At 39.0% G+C, this 21,169-nt stretch overlaps 1 protein-coding gene across 3 annotated transcripts in view; it reads right to left on the minus strand.

Annotated features, from left to right (window-relative positions):
* FHIP1A (FHF complex subunit HOOK interacting protein 1A) overlaps positions 1–21,169 on the minus strand; it is a 292,671-nt gene that overhangs the window by 123,987 nt on the left and 147,515 nt on the right. For 2 of the 3 annotated variants that reach the window (XM_004378826.2, XM_023733548.1), the window contains exon 3: positions 3,277–3,509. In XM_004378826.2, the coding sequence (XP_004378883.1) occupies positions 3,277–3,381 (105 nt within the window). In that variant the 5' untranslated portion in view covers positions 3,382–3,509. The remainder of the gene's footprint in view (positions 1–3,276; positions 3,510–21,169) is intronic. The other variant, XM_023733549.1, reaches the window with a different exon arrangement.

The following is a 21,169-nucleotide window of genomic DNA, read 5'->3' on the forward strand; positions in this document are numbered from 1 at the left end:
GAAGATAAAATACTTAGGGATAAATCTAACCAGAGACATAAAAGATCTATACAATGAAAACTACAAGACACTACTGCAAGAAACCAAAAGAGACCTGTATAAGTGGAAAAACATACCTTGCTCATGGATAGGTAGACTCAACATTGTGAAAATGTCAACTCCACCCAAAGCAATCCACAGATACAATGCAATCCCGACCCAAATTCCACCAACACGTTTTAATGAGATGGAGAAACAAATCACCAACTTCATATGGAAAGGGAAGAGGCCCCGGATAAGTAAAGCATTACTCAAGAAGAAGAACAAAGTGGGAGGCCTCACACTATCTGATTTTAGAAACTATTATACTGCCACAGTAGTCAAAACAGCCTGGTACTGGCACAATGACAGATACATAGACCACCGAAACAGAACTGAGAATCCAAAAATAAATTCATCCACCTATGAGCAGCTAATATTTGACAAAGGCCCAAAGTCCATTAATTGGGGAAAAGACAGTCTCTTTAACAAATGGTGCTGGCAGAACTGGATATCCATCTGCAAAAAACTGAACCAAGAGCCATACCTCACACTATGCACAAAAACTTAACTCAAAATGGATCAAAGACTTAAATATAAAATCGAAAATGATAAAGATCACTGAAGAGAAAATAGGGACAACGCTAGGAGCCCTAATACATGGCATAAACACAATACGAACCATAAGTAACAATGCACAAAAACCAGAAGAGAGACTAGATAACTGGGAGCTCCTAAAAATCAAACACTTATGCTCATCAAAAGACTTCACCAAAAGAGTCAAAAGACAACCTACAGATTGGGAAAAAACTGGGGGCTACAAAAAATCCAATCAGCATCGAATCTTTAAAATCTACAAGATACTGTAAAACCTCAACAACAAAAAGACAAATAACCCAATTAAAAAATGGGCAAAGGATGTGAACAGGCACTTCACCAAAGAAGATATTTAGGCAGCTAACAGACACATGAAGAAATGCTCATGATCATCAGCCATTAGAGAAATGCAAATCAAAACTACAATGAGATATCATCTTACCCCAACAAGGCTAGCATTAATCCAAAAAATACAAAATAATAAATGCTGGAGAGGTTCTGGAGAGACTGGAACACTTACCCACTGTTGGTGGGAATGTAAAATGGTACAACCACTATGGAAATCAATTTGGCGATTCCTTAAAAAGCTAGAAATAGAAGTACCATACGATCCAGCTATCCCGCTCCTTGGAATATATCTGAGAGAAATAAGAGCCGTCACACGAATAGATATATGCACACCCATGTTCATTGCTGCACTGTTCACAACTGCAAAAAGATGGAAACAACCTAGATGCCCATCAACGGACGAGTGGATAAACAAATTACGGTATATCCACACAATGGAATACTACACAATGATAAAGAACAGCAAAGAAACCATGAAACATAACATGGAGGAAGCTGGAGGTCATCATGCTGAGTGAATTTGGTCAGTCACAGAAGGACAAATATTGTATAAGACCACTATTATAAGAACTCAAGAAAAGGTTTAAACACAGAAGAAAACATTCTTTGATGGTTACGAGGGTGGGGAGGGAGGGTGAGGGTTATTCACTAACTGCATAGTAGACAAGTATTAGCTTAGGTGAAGGGAAGGACAGCACACACTACAGGGGATGTCAGCACAACTGGACTAAACTAAAGCTAAGAAGTTTCCTGAATACAATCAAACACTTTGAGGGACAGAGTAGCAGGGGTAGCGGTCTGGGGACCATGCTTTCAGGGGACAACTAGGTCAACTGGCATAACAAAGCTTATTAAGAAAATGTTCTGCATCCTACTTCAGTGAGTAGTGTCTGGGGTCTTAAAAGCTTGCAACTGGCCATCTAAGATGCATCAATTGGCCCCAACCACCTGGACTAAAGAAGAATGAAGAACACCAAAGACAAAAGGAAAGTAATAGCCCAAGAGATAGAAAGGGCCACATAAACCAGAGACTTCATCAGCCTGAGAACGGAAGAACTAGACAGTGCCTGGCTACCATATATGGCCACCCTGACAGGAAACACAACGGAGAGTCCCTGATGGAGCAGGAGAAAGGTGGGGTGCAGAACTCAAATTCTAGTAAGAAGACCAGACTTAATGGTCTGACTGAGAATGCAGGAACCCCAGAAAGCATGCCCCCAGAATCTCTATCAGCCCATTACTAAAACAGTTTCTGAGGCCAACTCTTCAGACAGGGATTGGACTGGACTGTGGGACATGAAGTGACACTCATGAGGAGTGTGACTCTTAGCTCCAGTAGATACAAGAGACTAAATGGGCAGCTTCTGTCTGGAGGTGAGATGGGAAGGTAGAGAGGGTTAGGAGCTGGTTGAATGGACATGGGGAATCAGAGGTGGAAAGGAGAAGTGTGCTGTCACAGTATGGGGAGAGCAATTAGGGTCACATAACAATGTATGTGTAAATTTTTGTATGGGAGACTAACTTGAGATGTAAACTTCATTTAAACCACAACAATAAAATATAAAAAAGGAAAAAAAAACTTTTATAATCAGCTTTGTAATGGAGACCACATATATTCAGATACAGCCAGGAATCTTCTTTCCTTAAATTTACACAAGGACCTCCAGCCCAAAAATGGTACAGCACAGGGGTTAAATGCATAAATGGATCTTGGAGTCAAGGGACCAAGGTTTAAGTACTGGCTTGGTTCTAGCTGTATAACCCTGTATAACCCGAAACAAGTTATTTAACCTCTGTAATTTTCCATCCCCTGATCTGTAAAATGAGTATGCTAATACTAACTACCTTATAGGTCTGTGGAGATGATTAAATGATATAAGGCCTTTGAAGTATCAGCATAGTACTTGGTAAATGTTTAGTAAATATATACTTTAGTATTATTAGAGTTTAAAGGCTGGCCTGGAAATCAGCAGGAGGAAGAAAGAAAGAGGATGGGGTTATTGTCAAATATATTGCAAAGTGACATAAAAGTTACTTTAAGGCCAATACCTATTCTTCTAAGACCATCTGAGGAGCATGTATATCCCCTAACTGCTTTTGTGAAAACAATGGTTTTTTTTTTTTTTTTTTAATCCAGATACTTATTCTAGGAAAGGAAGAAGAGAAAGCTGCTTGTCTCCCACCAGAAAGGGTTTCCCTCCTTGTGTTTCTAGAAGTCTCTTTACTTGTCACAGAGGTAGGACACCTGGTTCAGTATGATAAAGGCCTCTGGGGCTACTGAGATCAGCAGAGGAGACAGAACTCATATCTTACCTGTGCCCAGTGGTTTTTAAACACAATCGTGCATGTTTCTGGGTCAACTCCCTGCAGGCTCACAGCCTGCTGGAGTTTGCTTTCTGTGGCCATCGATGACATCATAAACCTTCATAAATTAATGCTTCTAAAGCCATATTTAATTTTCAAAAAAATTAGGTAAGCAGTCACTAACTTTCAAGTATCACATTCGAAATATAACTTCTTCACATTTCACTGTCACCTTCAGAAACCTGTAACGACAATAACAAAAAAATGTTTCATTATGTTCATATATTAAATAGGACTCTGACTTTTAAATTTAAATCAAAGCATAGATTCTCAAAGTCCAATACAGAACAAAATTATCTTCAAAATAGATATTTCTACCCAACCCAAAGGCTCTCCTATTTTCCCTCACTTTGTTAACAAAAATATAAAATAATGGTGCTACGAAGTCTATGCATACATTAAGCAATTATTGGGTTTATTCTCTACCACCAACTACCCCCTCCCCAGACTGTTATTCTAAATCACTCAAGTCTAGTTCCAAGAAAAAAAATACTAATGTAAGTTCAAATTATACAAAAGAGCTTCATAACACGTCAGTAGTCAAATAAGAAATTATGATACCAATGTTGGTGGAATTTTAAAAACACTCAGTAACAAGAAAAGCATTAGTTAATGGTGACAAATAAATGGCTTGATGCAACCCGGGGGAGTTATATAACAGCACCCAGACTCCTGGGTCCAATAATAATTGATTTTTTTTTTCAATCAATGACTGCCATAACAGAATTGAAAGCATTCTTAGTCACTTTGTGAATACAAACTAAGTTAAGGTTTCTAGAAGTTCTGAAAATAATAAATTTCCAAGTGCCCTTGATAAATCAGAGACAGAAATGATCCATCAAAAACAAGACAGTACTTACTAGGTGTGAGTACAAAGCAGCACACTCACAAATGAAAAATGAATTTTGTGTGTAAAGTAGAAAGAAAGTCTGACTACAACAGAGGCAGTAGGGGAAAAAAAGACATTGAGGTTATAGATTGTGCGGTGAATATGATCAAGCAGTATGGTGCTAACTCTAACAAAAGCAATACATAATGGTATTATCTCACCAGTCTGATCAGTCCATAAAAGGACTGGGCACAGTTCAAAAATTATTTTTTAGTGTACAGATTAGAGGGCGTTCAGAGAAAAGTAATTATGTCATAATTACCATAGCAGTGGAAAACAAAATTCATGATAGAAGTATCTAGACTTCTTGTGCCAAAAGGGGGTGGGAATAGGTTATTTTCAATTGAAAGCTATTACAAGGAAAACACTGATCAACTGGTTCTCACTACAAACAATAAAATGTGAGAAAGGGGGCTTAAGGTGATGATTCAGGTTAAACTTATGAATTAAGTTCTTTGTGGGGAAAAGAGTTACTAACATTGGAAAAAAGTTAAGGAATATTCAAAACAACTATTTCTGGGGGGGAGGGACTTGAACTATTCAACATAAAAGGATCTTTATTAAAATTTAGGACATAAGAACAGAAAAACTTGTGTCATTTTATTTATTAAAAAAAACAACATTTTTTAAAGGAGAATGGAACAGAATAAAGCCATGTAGAAACACCAAGGCCGACTAAAAGAAGGACCACACAAATTACATACTTGAAGGAAATATCTTGTGTATATTGTCTATAACACTGTATTTTATTATTAAAATTGGTAACTTTCTAACCTACAATTCTTAATAATAAAAATTTGTTGTTTTCAATAAGACAATATTCACTGCCACCCATGGCCTTTGCCACTGAGAGGCATGTTTTCTTGCCCACCTGCTGTTTTAAAATCAGGTGCGGCCACCCTACGTTTGCACAGTATGCATCCTCCAGTCACCACAGTCCCCCACCACTGCCTATGATCCTGCGACAGCCTCTTCACTCCATTTATGCTACCTGTCTAGCCCTTATAGACACCTGAGTGTGCAGCCCTGTTTTAAGTGATAAAAACATAAAACAAGGTTCTGAATCAACTTCCTCATTGTCCTAAACACTGTATCTCTGTGAAAATGTCAAGGCCTTTTATTCAAATGATATAATGACAATAATGAGGAAAATCAGTGTTTTGTTTTATCCCAGAGGTTGAAAAACTACAGTACTCCTTGCTACCCCTTTCGGTTCCTGGATTTTAAGATTCTTCTTCAAAGGTATGGGGGGAACGTACATCATGCCAGTTTCCTCTAAATCAAAAATAGACACATATGCTCTGTAAGATCCTTTGAGGTAATTCTCAGAAGGACCTTACATGCAATCTTTTCAGATAATGAGACTGCAGTACAGCCAGGATAAATATCTTGGCGAAGCTCATAAACTTACAATTTGGTTTTGATGGAAACAGAATGTGAGTATCCTGATTCCCAGTCAAGTGTTCTTTCTAGAAAACTACATTCTCCTTTCTCCTGGCCATAATCCTGGCCCTATTCCCTTAAGGAATCTGTATCTTCTCAGAGGAAAGTGTATCTCACTTGGTTTATGCTTCTCCAATCAAACTTTTGAGGCAGATGCTTGAAGAATCTAAATATGTCATAAATACAGAAACTATAATATAAAGAAAACTTGGGAGAGAAAGCAGGAATGAGGCAAGCCAAGTAAGCAAAGTTTGAGAAGGGAATAACTATGCCCAAAGATCCTTTAAATGAAAAACTACCTGAAATACTCAGAGACCAAAGAGTTGGATATTTCCACTTTCTCTCTTAACCTCATGTTATCAGCGTATTAACGCACTAGCATGTCCCCAAAACCAAACCAAACCTGTTGCTGTCGAGTCGATTCTGACTCATAGTACGTGCCCAGGGCAATACAAAACTGAAAGAAAGAGATAACTCCATATTTATGGAGATTGATAAGGATATACTACCTCAAGCACCAAGGCTTTCAATACATTTTCTGTATTTTCCTGTTACCAGCCTTTACTTTTTTCTTTTTTCCCAGTCATTCCAAGCTTTTCATTCAACTCTCCGATCACAGTTACAAATACCAAGTGAAGAACAGAGAAAAGCAAAAAGCTGAGAGTAGGTGAAAGAGGCTGTGGTCGCTAGAATGTGTACTTCTGTCCTAAGTACGGTGTTACCAGACATTTCCCTTTTCTTGCTCTCTGCTCTCTTTGGTATAAGGTATCTGAAGCTGGGAATGTTTAGAGTAAAGCTTGCCACTCATGGCACATGTTAAGCCTGTTCTTGTCTCTCACGCCTTTCTTCCCTGTAAACAGAGACATACATGCACATCTACAACTCAATTTTCATGCCTGAGAAAGAAGCTCTATAAACCAGTTCAGACCCTTAGGAGTGTTTTTTTTTTCCTTCAACAAACCACCAGCACAAAAAAATACTCAAAAGACTTTTTTTCCAGCAGTGGTTGCATGTGGTTTTGTGTTCCGGTTGTTGAGTTTTTTGCAGGGCTTTGAACCAGTTCGAGCCAGTTCAGTCAGGGCAAACGAAGTAAAATCAGAATAGATCCGAATTTTTTAAATTTGGAAGAAGTGGAACATAACCGGAACGGGAAAAATTATAGGTCAAAGCGCTGGGATGGGAGGCTCGAAAGAGGTGTAGTGAGCCCTCTCAGGAGCCTAATGCAGGAGACTGGATTACTAGCAGGTCTGTGGAGAGCGACACACATTCAAATCAGCATGGTCAGCCACCATCTTTGAGCCAGCACCACTGTTTTCCACTCTGTTGGTCAAGAGACTTGGTTGCTATGCAACACACATGCTGCCCTTGTATTCTAGGAGGGGGATTAAGTTTCTAGCAGGGCATCAACCCATAATTTTTCCCATTGTGGCTATCATACCAGTTCACCCACATTTTACAAATTTGGGTCCATTCTGGTTTCGCTTTGTCAACCACGACTGAACTGTGAAGAACAGGCTCGAAGTCCTGGTTTTTTGGCATGGGGGAGTAGAGGAGCAGGGACGAGACGAGCTGTCAAAATTCATGTATAACAGCCTGATATTTCAGCACAGATTATATACTGCAAAGGAAAGAGAACTGACTATATGATTTCCAAAGATAGTACAGAGTGGCCACACTTATATGTCTCATTAATACTATATATAAAAATATTATCCATAAATAAAGAAATAAAGTTTATTAAATATTGTTACTGACAGGAATAACTGACATAAGAATCATATGTATTTTCATTTGCCCCCTTTTTTGAAAGTACATGTTTCATTTGACTATAAAAATTGTGCAAGCATGTGCTTCCATATCAAAGAATTATTAAAAAAAAAACCATATAACCATAAAAGCTTAAATTCTAGTCATCTAAATCACACCTACTTTCCAATGTAAAAATTCCTTCAACCTCATTCCCAGAGACATTTTATCTAATTTTAGACTGCTTTGGAAAGCTGCAATCCTTTAAAAAGCCTATAAATGGATCAAAAAAACACATTTTTCCTATACTACCTACAACAATATTTTGATAAATCCATCTTCCACTATCAGACTAAAGTACACTGTAAACATTCTGGCATTTAATCATATACTATTTCATACCATCCTTCAATTATTTTATCCATTTAAAAATATAATATCCTCAAACAAAGGATTAAGGAGCCCTGGTGGCTCAGTGGTTAAGAGCTTGGTTGCTAACCAAAAGCTAACCAGCTGCTCCTTGGAAACCCTACAGGGCAGTTCTACTCTGTCCTATTAAGTTCACTATGAGTCAGAATCGACTTGGCAGCAACAAGTTTTTTAACAAGGGATTATAAAAAATTCCATAAGGGAAAATAATGAGATGACCACCTTAAGGAGAGACAGAGTCAAGGAAACATTTTTATTAAGGGAAAAGTGACCATATTTGCAGACCTAATGAGAAGAAACCAATGAACACGGAGAATCTGAGGATATAAAACAAAGAATCTGATGAAGCAAGAGGAGCAGAAGAAAGGTGAAATCAAGAACACAGGTAGGGGAATCCTAGAAATAAAAGAGAAGCAAAGTCGGCTCTTTTCATCCTGAGTTACCAAATCAGAACTAATATCTTGAACATGATGGAAAGATATGGCAGACTCTCCTTCCCTCTTCCCCTGCTTTTTCCTCCTAATATTTCTCTGGTTGGTTTGTGGAAATGGTTAGAGTTTAAGAATTTAAAGTGGAGAATAAAGACATAGGACAGTAAGAGTTTTTAGGTCAGTTCTCTAAGCGTAAAAGTCTGAAAACGTAAGTCTCACCTTGGGGATTTGAGCTCTGAACTGGGAGGCAGTGCTCCAGGACTCTATTCTAGCTCTAACTGGCTGTGAGACCTTGAGCAAAAAACAAGGCCCTTGGTTGGGACTCCCACTTGGAAAGTGAGTAGTTGGGACTAAATGATGATTTTTTAGGTTTCTTCCAGCTCATGTATTTTTTAGAGACAATTACATGACTGGGGACCGGTAACTGCAACTGTAATAATAACTGGGGGGTGAGGGGGTCATATAATCATTAAAGAAGAATTGCCTTTCTATAAAAACTTGTAAGGATTCTAGTTGTAAATGGGATTGTATCTGTATTCTTTTTACTATTAAAATATATTTCACTTACAGAAACCATAGCACAAGAATCAACCCATCTCAAATGTAATTCCATGATTATTTTTTCTCCCTTTCTTTTTTTTTCCCCCCGAGCAACTGCCAGTAGAAAACTCATTGTTTTTGAATTCACTTTGGAACGCCCTGAATTGGCTGCTACTAAATACATAAACTCTCACAGCAACTCACAGTGACCCTACAGGTCAGAGCAGAACTGCCCCATAGGGTTTCCAAGGAGCAGCTCGTGGATTCAAACTGCTGACCTTTTGGTTAGCAGCCAACCTCTTAACCACTGAGCCACCAGGGCTATGAGATGGAATCGACTCAATGGCAATGGGTTTGGTTTGTTTTTTTCAAATCCACAAAAAGTCCATTACTGTAAATGTGCTTATCATGTAAAATTCCATCTAAGGGTAAAGACTCTTCAAATATTGGGAACACCTGAAGAGTGGGGAACCTTTAGCCCTCAATTATAACTAACAGCAGTGGTGGGGGATTCATTTTGGGTCAAACTACCTCAGACAACCTCTGCTTAGAGCCTAATAAAATCCTATCTAGGTAAATCCTCCCAGTGCTCTAATCCTCTGGCCCAGCTTCCTTGTCTCTCTCTCTCTCACCATCATATTACATGACAATGCTCAGCTGTGAAAAATAAAGCAAGCATCTAATACTGCCTGACTCTCCTGGACCTTGCCCTAAGCCTCCCTCAACTTGCCATAGTCTGACTTCTGGCTCATTCATGTTAAACACCCATCATTTCTGTAAAGCAGCATCTTCTTTAGTTCCACCAAACTGTAGGTCACCAGTTAACACATATAGTGTGCACAAAGAAAATTCTCTCAATACACATATCAAATTGGTTTCAAGCTTTGATAAATGCATGCTTCAAAGCAGTAACAAAATTCCAGAAAGCTGCTAATAATGCCATGAAATAATCCTAGCACATTTTACTCCTTAATTCCACAAGAACGAACTGCCAACTAGGTCATACCCAAGTGCCATGCAACTGACTGACAAGCAGAATAACTGGAAAAATAAAATTTTAAATTACTATTCAAATTCATACCTGAAAATTTGTTTTTGGACTTAATTTTTAAAGCTTATTTAGGAAACTAAACCCCTACTGACAAGGATTTGGAATGGAAAACTTAAAGCTTTTTAAAAATTATAGCAATTGTTGAGACATTAGCCCGTTGATAATTGAGCAGAAAAGTTTCTAACACATGGAATGTGATCGTTAAGGTTCTGTGTCAATTTGGCTAGGCCATGATTCTCAGTGGTTTGGCAATTATAATGTACTTTGGCAGCTGTATAATGATGTAATCACCTCCATGATGAGATATGATACAATGTGATCACCTCTGGTGGTGGGTCAGTGGCTCTCTACCTGCGGTGGTGCAGTGTGGTTCAGTGGGAAGGGGTTGACATGATATACAGAGCTAGGTGGGAGGGAGAAAGAAAAGGAAGAAAGGCAAAAACAGAAAAAGAAAATGGCATGGCAGGAGCCAGCGGGTGGGGGCAAGGTGGACCGAGGATGGCAGTGGGCCAGTAGCTCTGTAGCCAAGGCAGTGCAGCATGGCCTATCAGGAGGGGGAAAAGGCATATGGGGCTAGGTGGGAGGGAGAAAGATAAGGAAGAAAAGGAGAAAAACTAGCACAGCAGGAGCTGGCAGGTGGGGACGGGGTGGACCTGGGATGGTGTCAGGCCAGTGGCTTTCCAGTCAAGGTGGTGCAATATGGCCCAGCAGGAAGGGGTGGAGGAGGCGTACAGAGCAGAAGGGTGAGGGGTGAGAAAGCATATTTCTCTGGTTACCAGGTGTTCTGTCTCCTGTTGGGAGCTCCATGAAGTTGCCTTCTAGTACTCCCTGTCTGCAGTCATTGCTGGCTGTGTTCCAAATGGCAATGCTGTGCCATGTTGGCTGGCAGGGGACTTCCACTCCATATCTCTCCTCGTTCTCTGTTTTCCTTTACTTTCTTCTTCCATTTGGTGTTTGATCTAGTTCTTTATCCCTTTATTTGATGCTTAGGGTTCCAGGATTGATGTTTGTATCTGTTCTACTTAGTTTTTTGGGTCTTTGCTACAGAGGGACGGCATGAGGCTCTGTCTAGGGCCCCATATTGGCTCCACCTCTAAACCACTAGGGTTTTTATCATATACTTCTAGAATCTTTCACCTACTCATGGATGCGGGAAAAGGTAGTCTTAAATCTTGTTACAATATTGGTACCATTTGTTAAAGGGATCACCATATTTACATAAAGGAAGTCATGTGTTATTTCCATAATCATAAAAATAAATAAACATGAAATTAGAGCTTCAAGAAGAAACCATGAAGAGTCCCCAACACAGAGGCTAAAAGCCAGTTCAAATTCTAAAGGTATTACTGAAGAGACAGTTGTGAAGTTGTGTAACTTCCATGATAACACGAAGTTCTGATTCAGCAGCTTGCAGGATTTTCCACCCTATGAGTAACCATGCTTTTGAATAACAATCATCTCAGACCTCAGTACCTTGTAAAATTTCATGGCTGGCTAAGCGCCTCCACCTACACCCCAAACACTGCAAGGTGAGTCATCAGAGGTACAAAATGATTAGCATTTATTCTCATGTTAGCAACAGGCTCAGAAGTCAACAACTGGCTGATCCAGAACGTGGCCCCCTGCTGATTAGGTCAAAGCCAGAGAGCACCTTTCTCCACTGTCTATGAAATGGACCATGAAGAGCTGGTGCCTGTTGTATAATATAAACATGACAGAAATGGAGTAAATCACTGGTGCATGCACACACAAATACAGGTATCTTGCCTTCAGGCAGGTGTCATAAGAGTAGAGCTTATGTGGTTACCTAAGAATAGGGCACTTGAAGCTGTAATTTCATGTCTTTATTTTTATCATTATGAAAATAATATACTTTCTTTTATGTAAATATAATCCCTCTAACAAATGGTACCAATGCTGTACCAAAATTTTAGACTACTTTTTCCCATACCCATGAGTAGGTGGAAGATTCTAGAAGTACATGATGAAAAAAACTACTGGTTTAAAGTAGCTTACCACTCAAATATCTATTATTTACATGATCAGTTTATCATTAAGACATCACAGTGATAAATTAAAAAGCAACATCTTCTAGACACACTGAAAAACTTCAGGGGAAAGAAATACTTAATTCATAATCTCTCCTTCTTCAGAAACAACCACATGGGCCTCAGTAGCATGGAATCAAGGTAAAGACTTATGCTAAAAGCTGACCGCTATGAGGTATAAAAGTAGGTGTATCTGATACATCTCAAGTGGGAGCATAAACCTGTGTTCTATCTATAGAGAGCAATTTGGCAACAGTTTTTAAAATTAAATTTGTTCAGCAAAACCACTTCCATGCATTCACCCTGTAAATTCACTTTCATCTTACAAAATGTCATAATGAATAACAGCAAGAGTTGCCATTTATTAAGCACTTGCTGTGTGCCAGGTACTACTCTAAATACCTTACACCATTAACTCATTACATCTTCTCAGTAATCCTGTGAACTACTATTGCCCTCTTTTATAAATGAGGAAACTGAGGCACAGAAAGTTAAAAGAACTTGTCTAATCTAGGTCACACAAATATCTTGGGGTCTGACTCAGACCATCAAATCAGACCTCAGAGGACACGCCCTTAAACACCAGCACCTCTCTAACTACAGTGATCACCTTTGCAGCATTGTTTAGATAGTAAACAATTGGAAAGATCCTAACTATCTATCAACAGTGGTCTAGTTATATAAATTATGACACTTCCATGTAACAGAATACTATGTCACAGTAAAAAAAAAAAAAAAAATTTTTTTTTAAAGAAGTATCTCTGAATGTACTGATATGGGAAGGCTTCCAGGATATGTACAGAACGGCAAGTATAGAATGCCTTCTTTTGTGTAAGAAAAAAAAAAGTGTATGATTCTATATACTTATAAATGCATAGACTATCTCTATGACGATACATAAGAAACTCTGACGTGGTTACTTCGGGAGAAGGGTACTGGGTGGCTGGGGGACAGGTAAGGGAGGGAGACTTACTTTTCACCATGTACCCTTTGACATTTTTTGAATTTTGTAACATGTTTATGCACTACTTAGTAAAAACAGTTTCTTAACAAGATAAAAACAAAAAACTCTAAAGTACCTAAACCCAGCTTCAGTGTAGCAATTACAATGTACCTGAAGTAAAAGAGTATCTTAATATCATATTATATTTGGATCAATTATAATGGCCACAAAAGAAAACCAACTAACTTCCAATTGGATAAATGAAGGTGAAGATGATATGTCAGGAAAGAGTAAACAATTGAGACACGTGTTATACTATGTATCTTTTAAGGAATCTCTTTTTAATATATCCTTATTATATCATTGTGCAATAATATTTATTGAATTTATGCAGTTTACCTTCAGTCTATAAGTTTCACAGCTATAGGAATTTGTGAAGTTAATATTCTGCCAGTATTTTTGTCTAGATCAGTGGTTTTCCAAATGTGGTCTGAGGACCCCTGGGGTTCCCTAAGATGCCTTTCAGGGGTTCCCAAGGTTCTCAATAAATCTGAGGGATTTTTTTGGACATTTCATTGTGCTTTAGGTGTAAGTTTCTACGGCAATTTAATTTTCCATTCAGTAATTTATACACAAATTGTTTCACGACATTGACTGAAATCCCCACGATGCGTCAGCACTCCCCCTGTTTCCACCCTGGATTCCCTGTTTCCATTCCTATGGTTTTCCTGTCCTTTCCTGACTTCACGTCTTTGCTTTTCGGCAGGTGTTGCCCATTTTGTCAGGTATACCTGATTGTTCTAAGGAGCACATTTCTCACAGGTGTTACTGTTTATTTTATACAACTCTCTAATATTTGGCTGAAAGGTGAACTTAGGAAGCAGCTTCAGCTCTGAGTTATAAGGGTGTTTAGGGGCCATAGTCTCGGGTGCTCCTCCAGTCTCTCTCAGACCAGTAAGTCTGGTCTTTTTGTGAATTTGAATTTTGTTCTACATTTTTCTCCCACTCTGTCTGAGATCCTCTATTGTGATCTCAGTCAGAGTGGTCTGTGGTGGTAGCCAAGTTACCATCTAGGTCTTCTGATCTTAGGCTGGTGGAGACTGTGGTTCGTGAGGTCCATTACTCCTTTGGACTAATTGCTTCCTTGTGTCGTTGGTTGTCTTCATTCTCCTTTGCTCCAGACAGGATGAGAACAATAATTGTATCTTAGGTCACCACCCACAAGCTTTTAAGACCACAGATGCTACTCACCAAAGTAGGATGTAAAACATTTTCTTTATAAACTATGTTATGCCAATTGACCTAGATGTCCCGAGACCATGGTCCCAGCTCTCAGCCCCAGCACCACAGTCCGGCAAGGTGTTTGATTGTGTCTAGGAAGCTTCTATGACTATGCCCCCTGTGTGCTATACTGTATATATAATACACATGCTAAACATACAAATATGTATATAAAAATATCCACAGCAAAATCTACATATGTACATGGGTATACTCTATACTCCTCCCACCCGTATTCAGCATACGTATCTACCTATGTATCTGCTTATAAATTATCGTTTGTTTTTACTATTGATGTAGGGTTGTATATGTTATAGTATTTACTGCGGTTGCCTTTTTCTTTTTCTTTTTTTTGCATTCCTCTCAGTGTCTTTCTTTGCTTTGGTCAAGATATGCTGACTACTCCAATATTGTGTGTTGTCTTTCCTTTTACCAAAGTCAAAACATGTCTACTATCTAGTTAGTGATTTTCCCTCCACTCCACTCCCCTCCCTGGTAACCATCAAATATTGTTATTTTCTGTGTGTAAAACTTTTCTTGACTTTTTGTAATAGTAGTCTCATACAGTTTGTCCTTTTGTGATTGACTTATTTCTCTCAGCATAAGGTAGTCCATATTCACCCATGCTGTGAGATGTTTCATGGATTCATGATTGTTCTTTATCTTTGCATAGCATTCCACTGTGTGTATGTACCATAGTCTGTTTATCCATTCATCCAGTGACAGGCACTTAGGTTGTTTCCACCTTTTTGCTATTGTGAATAATGCTGCAATGAACTTTGGTGTGCATATGTCCATTCATCCGATGGCTCTTATTTCTCCAGGATAGATTCCTAAGGGTAGGATTGCAGGATCATATATCTGTATTTCTAGCTTTTTAAGGAAGCTCCATATTGTTTTCCATGTGGTTGTACCATTTTACTTTCCCAACCGGCAGTGTATGAGAGTTCCAATCTCCCCACAATCTAGCCAGCATTTATTGTTTTTTTGATCAGTGCCATTCTTCTAAGGGTGAGATTGTATCTCATTATACTTTTGATTTGCACCTCTCTAATGGCTAATGATTAGAGGTATCTTTTCATTATTTGCTGGCCACATGAATGTCCTCTTTGGTGAAGTATCTGTTCATATCTTTTGACCATTTCTTCATCATGTTGTTTGTCTTTTTGTTGTGGAGGTGTTGAAGTTTTCTATAAATTTTAGAGAATAAACCTTTATCAGATATTTCATTGCCAAAGATTTTTTCCCAGATTTTTACCCTCTTGGTGAAGTCTTTTGGTGAGCCTAAGTGTTTACTTTTTAGGAGCTCTCAGTTATCTAGTTTATCTTCTGCTCTTTGTGCATTTTTAGTTATGTTTGGTATTCTATTTATGCCACATATTAGGGTCCCTTGCATTGCCCCTATTTTTTTCTTCCATGATCTTTATAGTTTTAGGTTTTACATTTAGGTCTTTGATCCATTTTGAGTTAGTTTTTGTGTATGGTGTGAGGTATGGATCTTGTTTCATCTTTCTGCTCATGGATATCCGGTTTGCCAGCACCATTTGTTAAAGAGACTGTCTCTTCCCCATTAAATGAACTTGGGCTCTTTGTCAAAGATCAGGTGTCCATAGGTAGATGGATTTACTTCCGGGTTCTCAGTTCTGTTCCACTGGTCTATGTGTCTGTCTTTGTACCAGTATCAAGCTGTTTTGACTACAATGGCTGTATAGTAGATTCTGAGATTGGGAAGTGTGAGGCCTCCTACTTTGTTCTTCTTCTTCAGTAATGCTTTGCTTATCCAGGGCCTCTTTCCTTTCCATAAAAAGTTGGTGATTAGTTTTTCCATCTCATTAAAGAATGTTGTTGGAATTTGGTTCATGATTGCATTATATTTGTAGACTGCTTTGTGTAGTATTGACATTTTTACAATGTTAAGTCTTCCTATCCATGAGCATGGTATGTTCCTCCATTTATGTAGGTCTCTGTTGGTTTCTTGCAGTAGTGTTTTGCAGTTTTCTTCATATAAGTCTTTTACTTCTCTAGTTAGATCTATTCCTAAATATTTTATAAAGAGGAGCTATTGTAAACGGTATTGTTTTCCTGATTGCCTTTTCAGAGTTCTCCTTGTTAGTGTACTGTAGAGGAATCTGACTGATTTTTATACGTTGATCTTGTGCCCTCCCACTTTGCTGAATTCTTTTATTAGTTCCAGTAGCTTTCTTGTGGAATCTCTGGGGGTGTCTAGTATAGGATCAAATCATCTGCAAATAGGGATAGTTTCACTTCAACCTTACAGATCTGGATGCCCTTTATTTCCCTTTCTTGTCTTATTGCTCTAGCTAGGACTTCCAGTACGATATTGAATCAGAGTGGTGATAAAGGGCATCTTTGTCTGGTTCCCATTCTCAAGGGGAATGCTTTCAGTCTCTCTCCATTGAGAATAATGTTGGCTGTTGGTTTTGTATATATGCCTTTAATTATGTTGAGGAACTTTCCTTCTAATCCTATTTTGGTGAGAATTTTTATTAAGAATGGTGTTGGACTTTATCAAATGCCTTTTCTACGTCAACTGATACGATCATGTGATTTTTTTCCTTTGTTTTATTTATGTAGTGGATTACATTGGTTGAATTTCTAATACTGAATCAACCCTGCATACCTGGTATGAATCCCACTTGGTCACAATGTATTATTTTTTAGATATGCTGCTGAATTCTATTGGTTAGAATTTTGTTGATAATTTTTGCTTCTATGTTCATGAGGGAGAGTGGGCTGTAGTCTTCTTTTTTAGTGGTGTCTTTGCCTGGCTTTGGTATCAGGGTCATGCTGGCTTCACAGGATGAATTCAGGAGTTTCCTTCCTTTTCTATGTTCTGGAATAGTTTGAGTAGTATTGGTGTCAGCTCTTCTCTGAATGTTTGGTAGATTTCTCCAGTGAAGCCATCTGGGCCAGGAATTTTTTGTTGAGTTTTTTTTAATGACCTCTTCAATTTCTTTTTTTGTTATGGGTTCAGATTTTCTAATTCAGTGTGTGTTAGTTTAGGTAGGTAGTGTGTTCCTAGAAATTTGTCCATTTCTTCTAGGTTTTCAAATTTGTTGGAGTATAGTTTTTCATAGTATCCTGTTATGATCCTTTCTATTTCAGTTGGTTCTGTTGTAATGTCATTCATCTCATTTCTTAATTGGATTATTTGCATCTTCTCTTTTCTTTTTGGCCAGTGGTTCGTCGATTTTACTGATCCTTTCAAAGAACCAACTTCCAATCTTGCTGATTCATTCTACTGTTTTCCTGTTTCATTTATTTCTGCTCTAATTTTTATTATTTCCTTTCTTTTGATGGCTGTGGGCTTCTTTTGCTGCTCTGTTTCAATCTGTTTGAGTTGTAGGGTTAAGGTATTGATTTTGGCTCTTTCTACTTTTTTTGATGTGTACATTTATTACTATAAATTGACCTCTGAGCACTGCTTTTGCTGTGTCCCAAAGGTTGTGGTATGTTGTTTCCCTTCTCATTTGATTCTAGATTTTTTTTTAATCTCATCTTTGATTTCTTCTGTTACCCACTGTTTTTTAAGCAAGATGTTATCTAGTTTCCATGTATTTGATTTTTCCCTTGTTCTTTCTGTTACTGATTTCTAATTTTATAGCACTGTTATCAGAGAAGATGTTTTGTATTATTTCGATGTTTCTGTATTTATTGAGGCTTGCTTTGTGGTGTATTCTAGAGAATGATCAACATGCCTTGGAAGAGAATGTGTACTTTGCTGCTATTGGGTGAAGTGTTCTGTATATGTCTAAGAAGTCAAGTTGGTTGAGTCTGATATTTAGATCTTCTGTATTTTTGTTCAGTTTCTTTCTAGTTGTTCTGTCCTTCATCAAAAGTGGTGTGTTAAAGTCTTCTACTATTATTGTGGATACGTCTATTTCTTTTTTCAGTGCTGTTAGAGTTTATGTATTTTGGAGCTCTGTCATTGGCAGCATATATATTTATTATGGTTATGTACTCTTGGTGGATTGACCCTTTAATCATTCTATAACGTCCTTCCTTGTCTTTTATTGTGGATTTTCCTTAAAGTCTATTTCATCTGAGATTAATATTGCCACTCCTGCTCTTTTTTGGTTACTGTTTGCTTGATATATTTTTTTCCAATCTTTTGATTTTTAGTTCATTTATATCTTTGTGTCTACTATGTGTGTCTTATAGACAGCATATTGATGGGTCATTTTTTTTAATCCATTCTGCCACTCTCTGTCTCTTTACTGGTGCATTTAAACCATTTACATTTAGTGTAATTGTTGATAGGTGTGAGTTCACTGCTGTCATTTTGTTATGCTTTTTTTTGGCATAGTGTTGACAGTTTCTCTGTTCTGCATAATTTTCTGTGCTAAGTTCTTTTTGTTTCTGGATTTTCTTTTCATTTCCTTCGTTGTTGTGTCTTCATGATTTTCTTCTTTTTTATTTTGATGAGTAGGTCTGTTAATTTTCTTTTTGGTTACCCTAAAATTTACCCTTTTCTTCCAAAGTTTAAAGCAGTCTTTTATTTCTTGATATTGCCTTGACTTTCTCACTATACAGAAGTTCTATAATTATATCATTTATTTTTCCTTTTTCTTTTGAAGTTATCATTTATAGATTGACATCTCTGGTTCCCTGTTTTCATTGTAGCTTTATTTTTGAAGATTCTTTATCTGGGTTGGTATCTGGCTGATGTTGCCACATGTCTTAATTTCAGTTTGTTGTCTGATGTTGGTTCTCTGTGCAAAATACTCCTTTTAACATTTCTTGTAGGTTAGTCTGGTTTGTAAAAATTCCCTTAATTTCTGTTCATTTGGAAATGTCCCTACTTTACTATGGTATTTGAGAGACATATCCATTGGATATATAATTCTTGGTTGGCAATTCTTTTCTTTCAGGGTTTTATATATGTTGTAACATTGCCTTCTTACCTGCATGGTTTCTGCCAATAAACCAGAGCTTAGTCTTATTTGTTCTCCTTTGTATGTGATCTTTCATTTTTCCTGAGCTGTACTGAGGATTCTTTCTTTGTTGTTAGTTTTGGAAAGTTTGATTATGATATGTCTTAGTGATTTCCTTTTGGGATCTATCCTGTATGGGGTTCGTTGTGCTTCTTGGATGAATATCTTCTGGTCTTTCATATTAGAGAAGCTTTATGCCAGCGAAACTTCAAAACTTCTCTTGTGCTTTTTATTGTCTCCTCCTGTTCTGGAATTTTGATCACACGTAAATTATTCCTCTTAATAGTGTCTCACATAACTCTTAGGGTTTCTTCACCTTTCTTTTTTCTATTATTCTTCAAACAAATTAGCTTTAAAGGATTTGTTCTCTATTTCACTGTTTCTGTCTTCCAATGACTCGATTCTTCCCCTATGTCCTTCCATTAAAAGCTGCCTACTTCTGAAATTTTATTGCTACTCTTCTGGATTTCTAGTTGCTGTTTTTCTATGGTTTCTAATTGTCTAGTCAGTCATTTTGTTCTTGTATTGTTTTCCTGAATTCTTCCAGTGTTTTGTCCGTGTTTTCCCTGATCTCTTGGAAGACCTATATATGAATCTTTTGAATTCATTATCAGGTAGTTTCATTACTATTTCTTCCTCAGGGAAGTTTTCTATTTCTTTATTTTGGTCACTTACTGGAGCCATCTTGTCCTGCTTCCTTAGGTGAACTGATAGTATATGTTGTCTCTGAGGCATTATGGTGTTATTATATTTATGTATTAATTGTATGTTTGCTGTGACTTGATTTTTTGCTTTGTTTTGTTTTGATGTATCTGGACAAGCAGGATGGATGTGGTACTCTGGTCAATAGTCTGGCCTCAATGGAGAGCGCCTGCCACCTGTCTCCAGGTGGGTGGTGTAGTGTCTGGGTGTGTGAGCATGGCTCTCTGTTAGCTGGTGTTGCGGGGTGGCTGAGGGTGAGTTGGGTGGGCATTGGCCGCTATCTATCGTTGGCCCAGTGGTGCAAGAACGAGCAGTGGCACTCGCCGAGTGGGTGGGGTGGCAGGTGTGACAGGTATGGCTTGCTAGTGGGGGCGTAGTTGCCACCGCCTCCTGCAGGACGGGTGGGGGTGAGTGGCAGGTGAGTGTGCACATGGTCTCACTGCTGCCACCTCTCACTGAGTCAGGGTGTGAGTGGTGGGCAGGTGAGCACGGTCATGCTGCCACCTCCATTCAACAGATAGGAGGAGGGGGAAGGGAGCAGCAGGAGGGTGCATGTGGGGTTGCACTGCTGCCACCTCTCACCAGGCGGGGTGGGGGGTTGCAGCAGGCAGGTGAGTATGTAATCATGTTGCTGCCTTCTCTTGCCAGGCAGGGGGAGGGAGCAGTGGGCAGGTGTGCCCAAGATCGTGCTGCCGCTGCCTCTCACCAGGCCAGGAAGGGTGCAAGCATCAAGTGGGCATGTGCATGCATCTGCGGTCGCCGCCCCTCACTGGATGGGGGAAAGGGGGGCAAGCAGTGGTCAGATGCGCACACGACTGCACCACCTTAGCCTTTTGCCGGGTGTGGGGAGGGGAAGGGAGTGGCAGGCAGCTGTGTGTCTGCGGTCACACTGTCGCCACCTCAGTGTGTGGGCACACATGCAGGAGTGAGCCTACTACCACTCATTGGGTGGGGAGGAGAGGGTGGTGGATGGGGCCGGGTGAGGGGGTAAGGGATGGGCTCCTGATATGGTCTCTAGTCAGGTGGGGTGGCCTGGGGATAAGACTCTCCGCTGCTTCTGATCAGGAGGGGAGGGGAGAGGAGTGCGCTCCTTTGGCTAGCAGATGTCGGTACCAAGGCACCTCTTGTCCACTGTAAGCAGCAGTCAGGACTTGCCCCAAACCTAGTGAGAGGGGGGTGGCCATCCAGGGTCCAGTCAGGTAGGAGACCTCCCGCTGATACTCTGCAGATCTACTTCCTTATGCATGCCACTCACCCCAGTGGCCATGGACTACCACTTGTGAGTATACCTGACTCTGTATCCTGGCTCCCTCACTGCTTTCTGGATGGCAGGATTCCTGTAATTCTCACTCTCCTTTCTGTGTTTTCCTTCCTTAAATCTGGA

Source organism: Trichechus manatus, unplaced genomic scaffold (genome assembly GCF_000243295.1).
Source record: "Trichechus manatus latirostris isolate Lorelei unplaced genomic scaffold, TriManLat1.0 scaffold00059, whole genome shotgun sequence".
Lineage (NCBI taxonomy): Eukaryota > Metazoa > Chordata > Mammalia > Sirenia > Trichechidae > Trichechus > Trichechus manatus.